This window comes from Pectinophora gossypiella, chromosome 21 (genome assembly GCF_024362695.1).
Source record: "Pectinophora gossypiella chromosome 21, ilPecGoss1.1, whole genome shotgun sequence".
NCBI classification, from domain to species: Eukaryota; Metazoa; Arthropoda; class Insecta; order Lepidoptera; family Gelechiidae; genus Pectinophora; species Pectinophora gossypiella.
The window spans coordinates 8,078,888-8,096,779 of NC_065424.1; the positions used below are offsets into that span (position 1 = coordinate 8,078,888).

Here is a 17,892-nt window from a genome sequence, read left to right on the forward strand (position 1 = left end):
TCGCTGTTTTAGAATATCTCCGGCAAAAAAAGAAGAATTCCTTTTCAGTAGACAAACAAAAACAGTAAGGTCAACGTTCGGTTTTGTATACGGACGGCCACGACGCTAGGGTTGTCAACGGAAGATTCAATAATTTCTTTTTTTTTTTCAAATTCAAATTCAAAAATATCTTTATTCAGTTGGTAACATAGTCACACTTTGAATCGTTAATTTTTACATAACGAACGTCTCATCCGCCTAAAACTACTGCAGCTTCTCACAACCTGTATAGCCGGGGAAAAGAAGCTGCAAGAAAAACCTCGCCACAGGGCCCTAGACGTTTTTTTTTTTAAAAAATAAACAAAATATTTTTATACAATTGAGTAATTTAGCTGCCTAATATCAGTTCTCATTCAACAGTTAATCCCATGCATTCATATCTTGTAAATAATCACTAACTTTATAATAACCTTTTTTGTAAAGTTTTTGTTTAACTACTGTCTTAAAACAGTTGAAAGGCAATCTCTGAATGTCAATGGGAATCTTATTGTAAAAACGTATACATCATCATCAGCCGTATGACGCCCACTGCTGGGCATAGGCCTCCCCCAAGGATCTCCACGACGATCGGTCCTGCGCCAAAAACGTATACATTGCCCCTTAAAAGATTTAGTAATCTTATGTAATCGACTGACTTGTAAAGCAAGTTTATTTTTATTCCGGGTATTAACAATGTGCCGATCGCTTTTTTTGCAAATAATCCTATATGTTTTTTTACATATTTTATATTAAGTTTTCAAAGATATATTGTGATGCCAAAGTTAAAATATTAATTTCTTTAAATTTATTTCTAAGTGACATCTTGGGTCCCAATTTGTAAATCGCCCGAATGGCTCGCTTTTTCAGAACAAACATGCTGTTCACATCTGCAGCATGACCCCACAGCAAGATGCCGTACGACATTAAACTTTTCAACCCTTACATAGCATAACATAAACAGCCTATAAGTACAAGTACACATAGTATAAGTACACATCCCTCTGCCACCTCACCACGCCCGCGCCGCTCGCTCTGCTAATTTTATTAAAAAAAAACATACTTCTATCATTTATCCATTCCCATCCAGTTTATTGAGGCCTATGCCTAGTGGGACTCATATACTCTATTCATGATATGTTATTTTTTAAATCTCTTGTAATAAAGGGGCATAATGTCGTGAGCTTATGTTATGTTATATTGTGTTGTTGTTGTTATGTTGTGTTGCTTATATGTGTTGTTTTTTTTTACGTTATGTGTCATTTTGAATGTTAACCTTTGAGCCACCTTGCTTTTTTTTTAAATTGTTTTCAGCTCCATACTTTTGCGAGAAATTCCACTTGATATGAACTATGGTCTGAATCATCCCTCGCAATTGCTGCGTGGGCAATAAGTCCGCCTGTTGTGCGTTTTTGTATCTGTCATCCTTATTTATTCTTTTGTCTTTTGTGCTCAATAAAGTACTTAATCTATCTATCCCTCAGTTTTCGTTACGATGTCACTAACACCCTGTATAATCAGGGTTGGCAACCCTACTGTAATGTCGGGCGTATAAAGCACGCATTGTGTCCAACAATGCCTTGTTGTACTACACCATGTGTTACAATCAACGACGTGCCATTCCCGAGAATATTCCCAGAGAGGGAAAATTCCTGTTATAAAAAACTCCTACAAAAAAAATAAAAAAGTATTTATGTATTTACCAAACATCAATACAATTCTCGTGTTTGGGACTAGTTTTAAGCAAATACATATTTACTTGTGTTAATAGCCCCGCTCTTCTATGTCATACGTTAGTATTATATGATCTGTGGTAATGATAATCGAAATCGAAAGTAAACGTAAAAGAAGTACAAAATCATACAAAATAAATGAACTTTAAAAAAATAAAACATATTTAAACTCCCGCCTATTTCCCACCGGGGTAAGCAGAGACTATAGAATTCAATTTGCTTCGATCCTAAATCACTTCTCTTGCTTCCTCCACATTCATCAATCGCTTCATACACGCACGCCGGTTAAGAGTACCTAGATCGTATGAAACCTTTTCTAAGGACAACTCCAATTTGGTCATCGTAAGTCCTTCTCGGTCATCCTCTGCCAGCCCTACCATCAAGTTTCGCTTTATATACCGCTTTTGCAATTCTGTTATCCTTCATTCGCTCTACGTGTCCAAACTAACCTAACATTTCCTTCTCAATCTTAGTCACTATATCGTCTTTTACACCACATCTCTGTTTATTTCTTCTGTTTTATTTCTCACAAATAAAAATACTTAATACAAAAAAATAAAAAAAATACAAAAAAGAGGAACATTAAAAACAAGTCCAATAATAGTAAAAAACACTGACTGTTCTTTTTTTTAAATAGTTCTTTCTTGTACTAAGTAAATAATTAAGTAAAGTAAGTAAATAAACTTTATTACCTCTACAAAACTTACATTGGTACTTAATAATATAACAATGTTGTTACACAATTGTAGAGGCTGGAGCCTAAACTAGGATAACCTGTATTTTAGGACTCCAGGTCTCCACCTCCGGAAAAACAATAATGGCAAGTAACATTATTAACGATTCCCAAGTATTTTCAGAATGTATACAAAATTAAAAAAAGGGAAATAACAATAAAAACAGCTGCAACTGAAGTGTGCGTGTGTGTGTGAGTGTGTGTGCGACTAAGTGCAAATTCGGTGGGAACCAGAGATAGCCCTACGTTAGGCCAAGTTGGGATCAGAATCAGTCAGTACTCTGGTCGTATCTGCCTAAAGTCTAGATAATAAAGCTCATTTGAAAAAACATTTGCGCCTTTTTTACATCCGGAAATGTTCCCAAAGTGGGAATATTTCCCGGAACAGCACATCACTGGTTGTGATCCGTACGATGTGTGGGATTCAGATGAATAAGCCATCTTTACGAGATTTCGGGCTCTTACTTGTAAATAATTGAAGTGGTGGAAAAGAGAAGAGGCTTGTTTCCAAACGTCGAGCGCCGCCGGTTCGAATCCTGGTATCGAACTTGCACCAATGAGTTATCCACCAACACCAACACAGTTAGTTGGCTTGATTCGGCGCTACGGCTCACTATCTATCGTGTTGGTCTAACAGAAAGCTAAGTGCGGCGTGGGTATTGAGTTCATCTTACGATGGATGTACCTCTGACTACCCCAATTGGAATATAGCCGTTAAGCTTATGTATGCGTGTGCTTTGAAATATAACACAATGGTAATTTTGCGAGCAGATTTATCAGATATATTATAAAGCTTCATAGTGTGAGCCACGGTAGCCCAGTTGGTAGAACGCTTGCCTCTCACTTTGAGGTCGCAGGTTCGAATCCAGCACAGGCCTAAACCAATGATTGTCGAATGTTTTCGAATTCATGTTTGGATCATAAATGATTATCACGTGCTCAGCGGTGAAGGAAAACATCGTGAAGATACCCACATTCCCGAGAAACGCATTTTCGAAGGTATATGACCTAACCTGTATTGGGCTGGTTTTCCCTTCGCGGGTTGAAAGGCAGGCAGACAGGCTTGAGTAAAAACCGGACCTGTCAAATCTTCAGGTTAGGTTAGGGGACCCTGTGAAAATCGGGATAATGCTAGGGAGACGGTTATAAAGCTTCATAGTGGTAACGCAATGAATGAACACCGAAGTGTAAAAATGTATCGTTGTTTAATTGGAAAATGTATTTTGCAATTAAACAGGGCCCTGGTGACGATGTCTCTGCTCACCCCGATTGTGGTCATGGAATGTGTCTGTCTGTGTTTACTTCAATAAAAAACTTTTTTTAGTTTAGAGACACATCATGGTTTCTTCAACATGACCCGGGGGCTTATTTTTGAACCGCTCGCTTTCAGTTCGCGTGCGAAAATATATTGTTTGTCTTTTTTTTGACGTGACTGATTGTAGGTTTGCAGCAAATGGCATTAACTACTTGGCCGGGCAAATGAGGAGCGCCGAGGGCTCTCAAGACAAAAGAATAGTAATCTTGATTCTTAGTTGATATCATGATTTTTTTTTAAATTATTTTCAGTTCATTACTTTTGCGACGGAAAATTCAAAATCATGGTGTGAATCACCCCTCAAATTTTTAGTTACTAACACCTGTATACCTGTCTCATCTTACGAATGACAAATTCTGATGTGCTACTAGAAATGGGTATTATAATGTTCGAATGTGAGCTGAATGCGGGCGATTCAAAAATAAGACCCCTAGCCTCTGGCTCGAAGCCAACTCTCAGTTATTTCGGGACGCTCGTAAAAGGAATTGAGAGGGTCAGGATCCGCGACGATGACTTGACTCGATTCACTAATCAGTTGACAGTCCAGAACATTTTTTTTTTAATTTTTTTTTTAGTTTTCCCGAAGGGTAAGGCAAAGGGAACTATGCCCATACAGCCATGTCTTATGTATTTTTTTTCTTGATGATGATTAATGAAATAATGAAAGGCGATGACGATGAATGATGATACCTAAGCCCCCACCCTCGGAGCAGACTCTACTCCGAATCCCACACGAATTAAATCAAAAGTCCGGATAAACTTTCGAGTTATAAAGCGGCTTGTTGGCACGAAGCGAAAATAGATAGGTACACTTTGTTTATTGTATATTCCGATTTAATAACACTATCGCGAATGTTTTCCGACTAACTTAATGCGATCACTAACCACAAAACACCACTTCGTATTAATTATTTAGATTATACCATGAAGAAAGCAACCGGGTGTGAGTTTATGACAATGCATGTATGGTGCTAAAGTCATTCAAATATCACAAGTTTACCTACCACGTTGATCTAACAGAAAGCTCGGTGAGGTGTGGATACTTAGTTCATCTTGCGATTTATGAACCTCTGACTACCCCAATTGGGATATAGTCGTGGGCTTCATCATCATCATCAACAGCCTATATACGTCCCACTGCTGGGCACAGGCCTCCCCTCAATCAACCGGAGGGGGTATGGAGCATACTCCACCACGCTGCTCCAATGCGGATTGGTGGAGGTGTTTTTACGGCTAATAGCCGGGACCAACGGCTTAACGTGCCCTCCGAAGCACGGAATCATCTTACTTTTTCGGACAATCAGGTGATTCAAGCCTGAAAAGTCCTTACCAAACAAAGGACAGTCTCACAAAGTGATTTCGACAATGTCCCCATCGGGAATCGAACCCGGACCTCCAGATCGTGAGCCTAACGCTCTAACCACTAGACCACGGAGGCTTATGTTTATTTAATTCTACCAGAAACACAGAAAATGGTAGGCACAAATCACAATAAATATTTGGTAAACCAACTTTGTAAAAGGTTCGGTAAAAGGTCAGAGTTACATTCAAAAATAGAAACCTTTTTAACCGACTTCAAAAAAGGAGGAGGTTTTCAATTCGACCGTATATTTTTTTTTTACAGATCCCTTTTCCGGGTAACCTTTCAACGGGACGTCAAAACAACTCATGATATATTTAAAATTAACCCATATTGGGGCTCTGATTACAGAAGTTGGTCAGTTCTATACATACTTAAATAACGAATACCCCGTTGGGGTAAGTAGATACCTTTTTTTTGTTTTGGTTTCCCCGAAGGGCAAGGCAAAGAGGACTATACAGCCATGTGTTATGTATTTTTTTCCTTGATGATGATTAATTAAAGGTGATGACGATAATGATGAAACATAACTTTTACAAAGGTACGATTGCCACATATAGCAAGCACTAGTCGACATTTTGTAAGTATGACATTTTACACCCACAGAGCATACAAAAATAACACCTTAAAAAGAAAAACAAGTTCTTTTTTTAAACGTTCTGAATCACGCGTTGAAAGGCTATAAATGGCGAGTGGTGCATTTAAAAATAACATAACGATATGGTATTGACAATAGGGTAGACTCCAAATACCAACTAGTCAAATCAGTTACTTTTTAGTAAACGTCAAAATTACTATGGAATTTTTATGAAAAAGCAACCTGTGACGTCATAGAAAAACGTGATAAAACGTCGCACTTTTTATTACATTTTTCTTCATTAAAGTAAATAAGTTAAATAGAAAAATAAAACGTTTCTGGTCACCTTTAGATCTGTACGGTTTCCCCTTCGCGGGTTTGAAAGTCAGACAGGCAGTCGCTTCTTTAAAAACCCGGACCTGGTATCTTTAGGTTAGGTAAGCGGACCCTGTGAAAAACGGGATGACGCTAGGAAGATGATGATAAGTAAGTATTTATAATGTGTAATTTCATTAACTTTTTATTACTTAACTGCTACCCCGTCACAAACCAACTTACACTTGATTTTAAGTTCAATGTACACACCTTGGCCGAATTTCTGTGCCTTAATTGGAACTTGAAAGGTCAGCATGATGGCAGGTCACCTCGCAAGATTACAATTATCGTCGCTGCCCAGCTTATCATAAATATGTCTGTAAAAACACACATACATAACCTCCCAATTGAAATAGTCAGAGGTGCATCTATCGCAAGAAGAACGTAAACACCTCACCGAGCTTTCTGTCCGACCAACATAATAGGTGTATCGCGGGAAAATAGATACTCGTATCCATGTCGAAGCGGGTAAGAACCTTCTTCTATCGTGTGGGTTGTGAGGTGGATTACCAACCCCAACAACCATGGTGTCAGGGTTATTATTGAGCCGCCATAGGCCCCTGACATGACTCATGTAACGACTGCGTACTTACATCAGTAAGTAACCGGGACCAACGGCTTAACAAGCCTTCCGAAGCACGGCGGTAAGAGCCATATTATCAACACGACACTCTAGTCAATATAAGATCTAGGTGAACTGATAACTAATCGTTTTGCGAATAATAACTAAGTGGTTATTATTAATATCATGTCATCATCATCAGCCCATTAACGTCCCCACTGCTGGGGCACGGGCCTTCCCTATGGATGGATAGGGAGATTGGGCCTTAAACCATCACGCGGGCCCAGTGCGGATTGATGGTTTTTAACGACTGCTAATGCAGCCGGGACCAACGGCTTAACGTGCCATCCGAAGCACGGAGGAGCTCGAGATGAAAACTTTTTTTTGTGGTCACCCATCCTATGACCGGCCTTTGCGAAAGTTAACTTCAACAATCGCAGACCGAGCGCGTTTACCGCTGCTCCACCGAGCTCCTCTAATATAATATATATGTCACCGTAAAATTGTAAATAACGTTAGATTATAATCGATATCGATTTGAATCTCGCGAGATTGTGAACTGTCGAATAATTATGAATCGTATCATATTGCTTACAATTTAACGTATTATTTTTCGGTAGATTATAATTTATCGAAGTGAAACCGTCAAATTGTGATACGAAACGCACCTCGCGTGCTATACCATAGAGTTACAAAACTATTAGATTGAGCATAATGTTAATTTGGGATTCTCTTAAAATGCATAAATGTTTTTGTCATAATTTTAATTATCATAATCCTTTTTGCATAACGTTTTTTAGCATAATAGTTTTACTTTCCCATAATAACATCTAGGAATACTGGTTTGTTAGGTATAACTTATTTTTGGGATTAATAAATAGATATCCATAATTCTTTTTTAGATTAATAGTGTTTTGACATAATTTTTACAAGGCATAACAGTAGGTTAGGGTGCGGCGGGGGTGGCCCTTGGGCCACCCCTATGCCGCCAACATGTTTATCTTACACACGAAAAGTATACTGAATGATACGTTTCAGATTTTTTAATTTTGATACATTTTTTCTTACCATGTGATGTCAGAATTATTGAATACTTACTAAATAATTAATAAATACGTACTTGATTTCACAATCTTGAAGAGCATTTATTTTATTTGACTGACACCTGTGTTTTATTCCTAACTCTATGGACACAGAACGGTCTACTGTAAGGCCGACCAATCAGGGACAGCCGTCGGACAGTTGACAATTTGACAATTGTAAGATTGTGATTTAACAGTTTTACTTCGATAGATTATAATCTGACGAATAATAATACGTTAAATTGTAAGCAGTATATTACGTTTCACAATTTTTCGACAGTTCACAATCTCGCGAGATAGATTATAATCTAACGTTATTTACAATTTTACGGTGACATATATATAGACGAAGAGCAAACACTTTGCATGATTTAGTACGGTCAAGAGATGACTAAAATAAGGTGTACAGTGCGTGAGAGGGATGCTAAAATTTATCACACGAACAGAAATAAATTACATTTAATAAAGAAAAAACAGAAAAAGAAAAAATATAGGATGTAAAATTTATTTTTTATATTTAAATAAAAAATAAAATTGACATTATAAATTCTTTGTACCGTTATCGTTATATTTTTCCCGTAGATCCAAACATTGTGGTAAATACGAAATATTTATAAATATGCCCTATTTAGTATATGACAAACAGGAAAAGTATTAATATCTCCGTGTCATGTTTTCACAGAAATCATCCAGTGACGCACCCAGCACCATTTTATTTATATTTCATGCTTGAACAATTTCGAAAATCGCTCGTCTCTTTCGCACTAGGCGATGTTCTACATATTTGTCCTGCTGTCATTCTAATCATGTTTTTTTTTTTATTTTATTGTTCAAGATTAATATAAACGTGATGCTATATCAGCCTACCTGGGTAGCTCTTCGTAAACGCAAAAATATCCTAGAATCTTTTGTCTTTTTACTAATACCCAGATAACGATGAGCCGTGGTAGCCCAGATGGTAGAACGCTTGCCCGTCACTTTGAGGTCGCAGATTCGAATCCAGCACAGACCTAACGGCCTAAACCAATGATTGTCGAATTTGTTTTCGAATTCATGGTTAGATCATAAATGATTATCACATGCTCAGCGGCGAAGGAAAACATCGTGAGGAAACCCACATTTCTGAGAAATACATTTTCGGAGGTATGTGACCTAACATGTATTGGGCTGGTTTTCTCTTCGCGGGTTGGAAGGTCAGACAGGCAGTCACTTCTGTAAAAAACCGGACCTGTCAAATCTTCACGTTAGGTAAGCGGACCCTGTCAAAAACGGGATAATGCTAGGGACATGATTGTTGTTATCTCGTGTGTTTTCAGATAAATAAAATCCAATAGTCGATACATGCGTTTATTGAGAGAGGTTACACGACACTGAATCATTATTACAAATAGGAACGTTTATAGGTAGATCTATCATAACACGATACATTATGTAGTGCCATATTCGGCACAATGATGAGTATTATTTCTTTATTCTGTGTTGCTTTGGGCTGTGAAATCTATTACTTAGGCATTATTGTATATCTGGCGTGACTTTTGACATACTAAATAGAATATAAAATTGTATAACGATTTTGCTAGCTAGACTATGCGCTGGATGAGACTATGAGACATGTGAATTGTCGACAGGTCAACGACCCACACCTACGTACACTACACTAATCTGATCAATTTCTAGGGTTCCCTCTGAGGTTGTGGCAATACGTATTTCGACGTGAATAGGTTCATGGTATAAGAAAACCAGCCGGGTCTGTATGACAACCTGATATTATATTATTATGCGCAATATATTGAGCGATTCCACCAATAGCCGTTTGACGTCCATATACGTAGATAACATTCGTATCGTTTATTGGTCCAAGCGCTCGATATAATTCGCGCAGCGCGCGGCGCGGTTGTCATGCAGACCCGGCAGGTATGCTCATTCCTATGACAAGACGTCTTTGCTACCATTTTGATGACGTAAGTGTTATCACTGTGTTACCATAAAATTGGTATCTCCAACATTCCAAGGGTGTAATTTTTTATTGAAAATTAAGTGTATTACTGACCAAAACAACAACAACAACCTACTTGGTGCTATGGCAACGAATATTGGATGTTTTTTTGCAAGCGAAAGTTAAATATAAGTACAGAGATATTGATACCGTACCTACTGAATACTGAGGGGATGATTCAGTTCATGATTCTGAGTTAATATCAAGTTGAATTTTCCGTAGCAAAAATATGGAACGGAAAAAAAATTACATTTCCATGAGTACGGAACCATAAAACATTATTTGATTAGTTTGAACTTCGAATGATGTTTGTGTTCATGTTGTTTTTGCCAAATATGACGTTTGGTGAAATACGTGGGTATTTTTACATTTCAGTAGATTGTTTTAAATTTTGTACCGAAAATCTAACGAGGGACTTTCCAGGCTATAGATGGCGCTGTACAGATTTGCCTTCGTTTGACCTTCTAATATCATAAATAACAGACATATGCATCTTATCTTTGTTTTTGGGGTAAAAATGATGACCCTTGTTATTACAACCAGGCACAACACATCTTCCACCCATTATTATTCTGATCAAAATAAGAATAAAGAGAAACAATATAAGTAGGTCGCAATATAGGTACATGTTATCATCATCAGCCCATTAACGTCCCCACTGCTGGGGCACGGGCCTTCCCTATGGATGGGTAGGGAGATCGGGCCTTAAACCATCACGCGGGCCCAGTGCGGATTGATGGTTATTAACGATTGCTAATGCAGCCGGGACCAACGGCTTAACGTGCCTTCCGAAGCACGGAGGAGCTCGAGATGAAAACTTTTTTTGTGGTCACCCATCCAATGACCGGCCTTTGCGAAAGTTGCTTTACTTCAACAATCGCAGACCGAGCGCGTTAACCGCTGCGCCACCGAGCTCCTCCGCCACCGAGCTCATGTTATAGTTATACTTAATTCTCAGTATTTGTCTCTTTTCTCTTACTCTTACTGAGAATTAAGGACAATTAATTATTGAGGACAGAAGAGGCAAGATGATTGGACACCTAATAAGACACGACGAATTCATTAAAAACATCATAGAAGGAAAGCTAGAAGGAAAGAGAGGAACGGGAAGACCAGAAGAGCTTACATGGAACAGATTAAAGAAAAGGTTAACGTCGTGTCTTATAGGGAAGTCAAGGAATTGGCCTTTGATAGACTGGAATGGAAAATGCTACACCGACAAGAGCGTGATGAGTTATACTTAACATACCATATCTGATCTAAAAATCAAGCAACAGTATATATATTTTTATATTCGCACATCTGCGATCTGGATGTGGTCAAAAAGGACCTGTACATGTGCAATGTCTTCGAGAACGACACGTCTGATAGAGCGAAGTGGAAGAGAAGTACGAAGGAGGCAGACCCCACCATCAGATGGGAATAATAAATGCCAAGGAGAGAGAGAGAGAGAGATTCGCACATCTGCCATTACATTATATTTTTGAATAATTATGTACCCGAGCAATGACAAAATAGGTAATTACATACATACATAAACTCACGCCTATTTCCCACCGGGGTAAGCAGAGACTATAGAATTCCATTTGCTTCGATCCTGACACACTTCTCTTGCTTCCTCCACATTCATCAATCGCTTCATACACGCACGCCGGTTCAGAGTAGATCGTATTGAACCTTTTCTAAGGACATCTCCAATTTGGTCATCGTAAGTCCTTCTCGGTCTTCCTCTGCCAGCCCTACCATCAACTTTTGCTTTATATACCGCTTTTGCAATCCTATTATCCTTCATCCGCTCTACGTGTCCAAACCAACCTAACAGGTAATTAGGTAATTATCACGTTAAATCTATACAACGCCATCTAAGTATATTTCTTTTGGAGAACGTAGCTCGTAGGCTGGAAAGTCTACACCTAAGCCTATATTATATCTATATTATATAATGGCCCCGATTCCTGCAGACATCTCTTAATTTTACTTTAAGTTATACCTGTCATTTTCTTATCCGCCGAAAAGGAAAGGGACGGATGATTGACAGCTCTTAATTTTAGGAAGAATGAGTAAATAAATGAATAACCCGGGCGAATTTTTAGACGGTTGTTTTAGATTTGTGCTTAAAATTGACGTATGTTCCATAAATTTTATGCTTGTCGATTACCCGTCCCTTTCCTTTTCGGCGGATAAGAAAATGACAGATATAACCTAAAATAAAATTAGATGGTATTTACAGGAATTAGCACCACTATCTGATATATATTACTTTTTTGTTTTCTTTTTTTTTATAAGGTCGAAGCACCGGTCATACTTTGTGAAGCATTTTCTTATTAACTGCTACCAAACCACTGACTCTTATAACACAGGTTTACCTAGCCTGCGAGCAATACTTAGAACTTAACGCAAAGTATTTATGTTTGTTTTTTTAAATGTTGTTTAGCAATATAACAATGTATCTTAAGTATTAAGCAATAATGTAAATAAAATTAAAATATATACCAATACTATATTTAAAGATGATTGTCCGTGAACGTAGTATTTTAAAGTAGTAAAGTAGGTATTTCTTTTCCGAATAAAGAATTATTATTATTATATCATATTTCCTCATGTCGTCTGGTACGCCTAGCACGATAGGAAATGCGGGCGTGAGTCTAAATGTCCTGTAAGGCAGCGTGACCCCAACCATGACCTCAAGTGTACTCGAAATTAACAAATACCCACATAAAATTAAGTGTTTAAATTAACAAATCTGAATTTTATTTGTGGGAACTATTTACAGTTAATGTTACATCGAACCAAACAATGGTTTAGTTGTGTGAAAACCGTTATTTGATTGTGCTAGTCTCAACGATTATCGTACGTATTTTCAGTGAATATTTGTCTACTAAATGAGGTACTTTCTAGGCTACGTTCCCCTAAAAAAATATAGGTGGCGTTGTTTAGAGTTGCCTTCGTTTAACAGCCTTTTTTTATCTTTCTTTCGGGTATAAATAATGGCCCTTGTTACACCAAGAAACTGCCCCCCATGCAATCCTGGAATGCACGGGAGTGTCAGCACAACGGGCAAAAATCCTCAAAGGAATGGGGTCGCTCCGCGAAGCCTGTGAAAACCCCAGGAGGCTTCTGAGCTTCTGGAAGGAGTTAGGTTGGCTTACGTAGTCAACAATTACACGCATAATGGGCCATCTTAGAGTCTAAATGCGGAAAACAGAGCCCACTAACTAACTAACTAACTAACAAACACCCAGGCACAACACATTTTTCACCCTCTTTCTTATTCTGATCAAAATAAAGAGAAGCAATATAACTTCTAATTTCATGGATAACAGGCATATGCATCTTTTATCTTATATAAACATCTTGTTATTACACCCAGGCACAACACATCTTCCACTCATTATTATTCTGATCAAAATAAAGAGAAGCAATACAGGTAGCAACATAATTCTATACCATGTCTGATCCAAATATCAAGCAACAATTATTTTGATATATGACTCTGCTATTAAATTATATTTTGGAATATTATGTACCCGAGCACTGAAAAAATAGGCAAATATCACAAGTCTCCAGAAGATGGTAACGATATTCAAGTGTCATCAATCACCATCACCTCCCTAGCATTAACCCGCTTTCACAGGGTCCGCTTACCTAACCTGAAGATTTGACAGGTCCGGTTTTTTACAGAAGCGACTGCCAGAAAACCTGCCTTAGACAGGTTAGCTCACTATTTTTTACCTCTGTAACGCATTTCTAGGGAATGTGGGTTTCCTATTTCTTTCACCATAGTATTGAATTTTTTTTACTCAACTTCTACTCGCGTGGTACCGTTTGAAATTCCGAACAATTTATTAAACTTCCTCACATATTTTCTAAATTGCCGTACGAATTAGAAAGTAATAAAGTTTTAATAAGTATTCGTCATAAATAATAAATATTATCTTCATAACTGTATGTATAATGCAAGCGAATATGATGCACATCTGTGTGACCTAGTATCGGAATGGAATTTTGTTTTTAAGTACATTTACTTATTGATATTTACCGTGGTGTATTGGTTAAAGCGTTGGACTCACGATCTGGAGGTCCTGGTTCGATTTCCGATGGGGACATTGTCGAAATCGCTTTGTGATACTGTCCTTTGTTTGGTAAGGACATTGTAGACTTGAATCACCTGATTGTCCGAAAAAGTACGATGTTAAAAAAACACCTCCACCAACCCGCAGGCGCAGTGAATACCAAAATGCGTATGAAATTACGTTTATTCGCGAATTTCACCTAACCACCTACGTACAGCTTGTTATGGCAATAAAAAATAACTAATTTGAATTGACGTGGAATTACTCTGGTGTCTCACCCATGACGGACGCGGGTCGATACACTTAGTTTTACTCATCTGAAGTCCCGTTCTTGGGGTATACGTTGTATGAAAGTTTTGGGACTTCGTAATCAATGTATGTACTTTGACGTTTTATCATGAGTTAAGAAGTATTTTGCGTACGTTTTGATATTCAATTTGTGGGATCTGGGGGTCAAAAAAGACCACATAAGTAGTTGCAATTCATCTAAGAAAGCAATATTGCTATTTGACATTAGTTGACATTGCGCACTTACTTTTTTATATGCGGAAATGTCAAATAAGAATATTGCTTTTTAGACGAATTGCTTCGATGTGGCCTTTTTAACCCCCCAGGTCATTTTCCGCTACTATCTGAAATGATAGCCTATCCAGAATTTATCTGGTACATAGGTAGTACTGCTATCATTAGTTACATAAAGTTTGCATAAAGTACTTAGTTGTCGGCAAGTCTTGCCAATAACCTACGCGTGCATTTTTAGTCTGTTGATTTCCCGTCCCTTTACATTTCGGCGGGTAAGAAAATGACAGGACCTGTCATTTTCAGGTTCATAAAACTTAAAATAAAAGGTGCCTGCTGATTATAATATAAATAATATAAAAAGAAGGATTATGATGAATTATAATGCTGACGCATAATGCATAATTCCATGTAATAGGCGAAATTAGCGAAAGTTGATGAATAATGTAAGGAAAGTTTGCATGCTAGAGTAAGTAGGTACCTACGTTGGCAGGTAATTACAAAATATGTTTAGCAAAAATATAATTATGATCCAAATATGATTTTAAACAACATTAATAATGAATATGTATGTAGTTATGCACGTACGTATTTACATGTACTTATAAATAAGTATGACATGCGTGCGTATCGTAGTAAAACTTTGTGTATAAAAACATTCCAATGATTAACCATTTCCGACATTGCTTAACCCTTGAACGCAGTGGAGCAGTGTGGTGGAGTATGCTCCATATCCCTTCCTTGGTGGGAGGCATTTGCCCAGCAGTGGGACATAAAGGCTGTTTATGTTATTTAAAATAGAAAGTGGTAATTAAATCAAAACAAAATAAATGAGCTTTCAAAAAGCTTTTAGGTTTTTTATAGTACCATAATCGGGGCAAGTAAATATAGTTCCCGGCGTTCCCGCCTTAAATCCGGAACTCGGATATCGCATCAGCCGGCACTCGCGCCGCCTGCATCCTACCTACTAGCATACCTATCCAGAATGCAGCCAGACATATAGCACTACAACACCCCTTCGATCTAACAACACAGACACACATAAACACTTCTTCACATTTTTACATCATGATTAGTCATCTGAATGAATTTCAAGTTCACGCGTAGGTACTATTTTAAAAATAAAAAATAAATAGAATTAAAAAATAAAGACTTACTTTTTTCGGCCCATTCTGGACAATGGTCTCGTATTCTAATCCTTCCATTGACATTTTCACAAATTAAAAATTAGTAAATCACAGTAAAATTCACTAAGAAAAATTACTTATATTTTTTTTGTCTAATTTTAATTGAGAACACACTCGTTTTTTACTGTTTTTTCGTTTTATAGTTACCCGTTCGAACGTTGCTACGACACTAAAATGTAAAGTTAAAGATAAATCACAATCTCCATTAAAGATTTTGATGTTTGGATGATATTAACCGGCCGGCACGGGTGCAATAACCAATATCACACGCCCACACAGCCTCCCTTGCTCTCGAGCGAGTGAACACACTCCGTATACGTATAGAAAGTAGGTAAATACCTAAAGCGTTAAATGTAAAGTGCGGTCTATAGACGGCGAATTTAAATTTCAATCCTTTGTTTTTACGTTCCTTTTTACGAAGTATTGTAAAGAAATGTTTTGGCAATAAATCACTATCTCTATTTTTCACAGCAATAAGCGCAATTTCTATAAAAAAAACTTTGTGAGATGTGAAGACCAAGTATAAGAAAATTCTAATACTTGGTCCTTGATGAATTTTTTTACTTTATAGCAAGAAGCATCTTCACAATTCATTTTATAAAATATATGGAACAAGCAGAGTAACGATCACACGATAAAGAGCATATTTTTAATTTTTTTTTTAAATGTATTATTAATAAAAATGTTTTCAACTAATAATAACTAAACGTTTTGTTTTGTCATCCAATGTGCTGTCAAATAGACAGTGTCAATGTCAATATTATCAAAAACAAGCGAGTTTGGGCTTTTTGGCGGGAAACGGGAACGGGACAGTTGCTTTCTTCATTGAATAATCTAAATAATTAATACGAAGTGGTGTTTTGTGGTTAATGATCGCATTAAGTTAGTCGGAAGACATTCGCGAGTGTTATTATATTGGAGTATTCAATAAACAAAGTGTATCTGCCTATTTTCGCTTCGTGTCAGGAAGCCGCTTCATAACTCAAAAGTTTATGCGGACTTTTGAGTTAATTCGTTTGGGGTTCGGAGTAGGAGTCTACTCCGAGGGTGGGGCTTAGGTTTCATCATCATCACCTTTCATCATTTCATTAATCATCAAGAAAAAAAAAAATACGTCAGACATGGCTGTATGGGCATAGTTCCCTTTGCCTTACCCTTCGGGGAAAACAAAAACAAAAAAAAAAAAAAAAAAAACAAGCGAGTTTGTAATTCTTATTTGATGATATTTTTCCTATGAAAGCAGTAATTTTGTGTTAACTATTACAACATTACAGGTGAATCTAATATATTTACTTACTAAATATTCATGAAATGAAATTTATAGTACTATAAAATCATAACAGATCGATTTCTCTTACTTACAGGTTAGGTTACATTTAGTTTGTTGACAAGAATGTGTGAAGAACTGAAAATTCTGAAACAAGGCGCGGAGGCAAGGCTCTTCATTTGCCAATATTTGGGCCAACCCACGCTCATAAAAGAGAGATTCAAGAAAAACTACAGGCACCCAGATTTAGATACTTCCATAACAAAAGAACGAATAAAAAACGAGGCCAGAGCAATAGTTAGGTGTAAAACTGCAGGTGTAAAAACGCCTACACTTTACTTAGTCGATTTTGAACGCAGAAGAATTTACATGCAACATTTTGTACAAAGTGTCACTATAAAAGACTTTATAATTAATATTTTTAATAAGGTTGAAAATGGCTCTGGGGATAATGCAAACAGCCTAGACGAAGTTGCTAAAATGATTGGTCAAACTGTGAGGAAGTTGCATGAGAATAATATTATACATGGAGACTTGACTACTTCCAATATGTTGTTGGTCCCAAAACTATCAGTAAACATTGATCAGGATTCAAAATGGCTAAATGTCGAAAACCTAGAGTTAGTCATGATAGACTTTGGGTTGTCATCATTTGATTCAAGCACTGAAGATAAAGGTGTTGATCTGTATGTGTTAGAACGAGCTCTGATAAGCACCCACAATGACTACCCTGAGTTGTTTGGTAAAATTCTAGATGCTTACAAAGCATTCAGCAAGAGCAATATTAAAGAAATTATCAGTAAGTTTGAAGAAGTAAGAGCAAGAGGAAGGAAGAGAACTATGGTTGGATAATGCAGAAATAAACTATTGTTTTATTTATAATATTGTTTGGTTTCAACACAATCCTTTTAAAAATGTTTATTTATTTATTTGTTTTAGTTATACATAAGATTGCAACAAAATTAAATCTATGGAGATAGTTAAATTATATGTTAATTAGGTAAGAGCTTCAACAGCTTGCTGTTGGATCTTAACAATGAAGACAGTTGAAAATAAATGTCTTTATTATTTTTATTATAAATAACTTTTACATACATA

General features: G+C 37.0%; 2 protein-coding genes across 2 annotated transcripts in view; one reads left to right on the forward strand and one right to left on the reverse strand.

Annotated features, from left to right (window-relative positions):
• Positions 1–15,852, reverse strand: part of LOC126376718 (coactosin-like protein) — a 41,429-nt gene extending 25,577 nt beyond the window's left edge. The window contains exon 1 of the mRNA XM_050024274.1: positions 15,498–15,852. Within this exon, the coding sequence (XP_049880231.1) occupies positions 15,498–15,551 (54 nt within the window). The 5' untranslated portion in view covers positions 15,552–15,852. The remainder of the gene's footprint in view (positions 1–15,497) is intronic.
• Positions 15,853–16,721: 869 nt separating this feature from the next.
• Positions 16,722–17,676, forward strand: LOC126376693 (EKC/KEOPS complex subunit TP53RK). The gene is made up of 2 exons (XM_050024248.1): positions 16,722–16,801; positions 16,892–17,676. Exon 2 carries the CDS (start codon positions 16,921–16,923, stop codon positions 17,644–17,646), a length of 726 nt encoding a protein of 241 aa, XP_049880205.1. The 5' UTR covers positions 16,722–16,801; positions 16,892–16,920; the 3' UTR covers positions 17,647–17,676.
• Positions 17,677–17,892: the final 216 nt, after the last annotated feature.

Excerpts from the sequence above, each read along its gene's own strand:
- LOC126376693 (XM_050024248.1), top strand. The coding sequence starts at position 16,921 with ATGTGTGAAGAACTGAAAATTCTGAAACAAGGCGCGGAGGCAAGGCTC.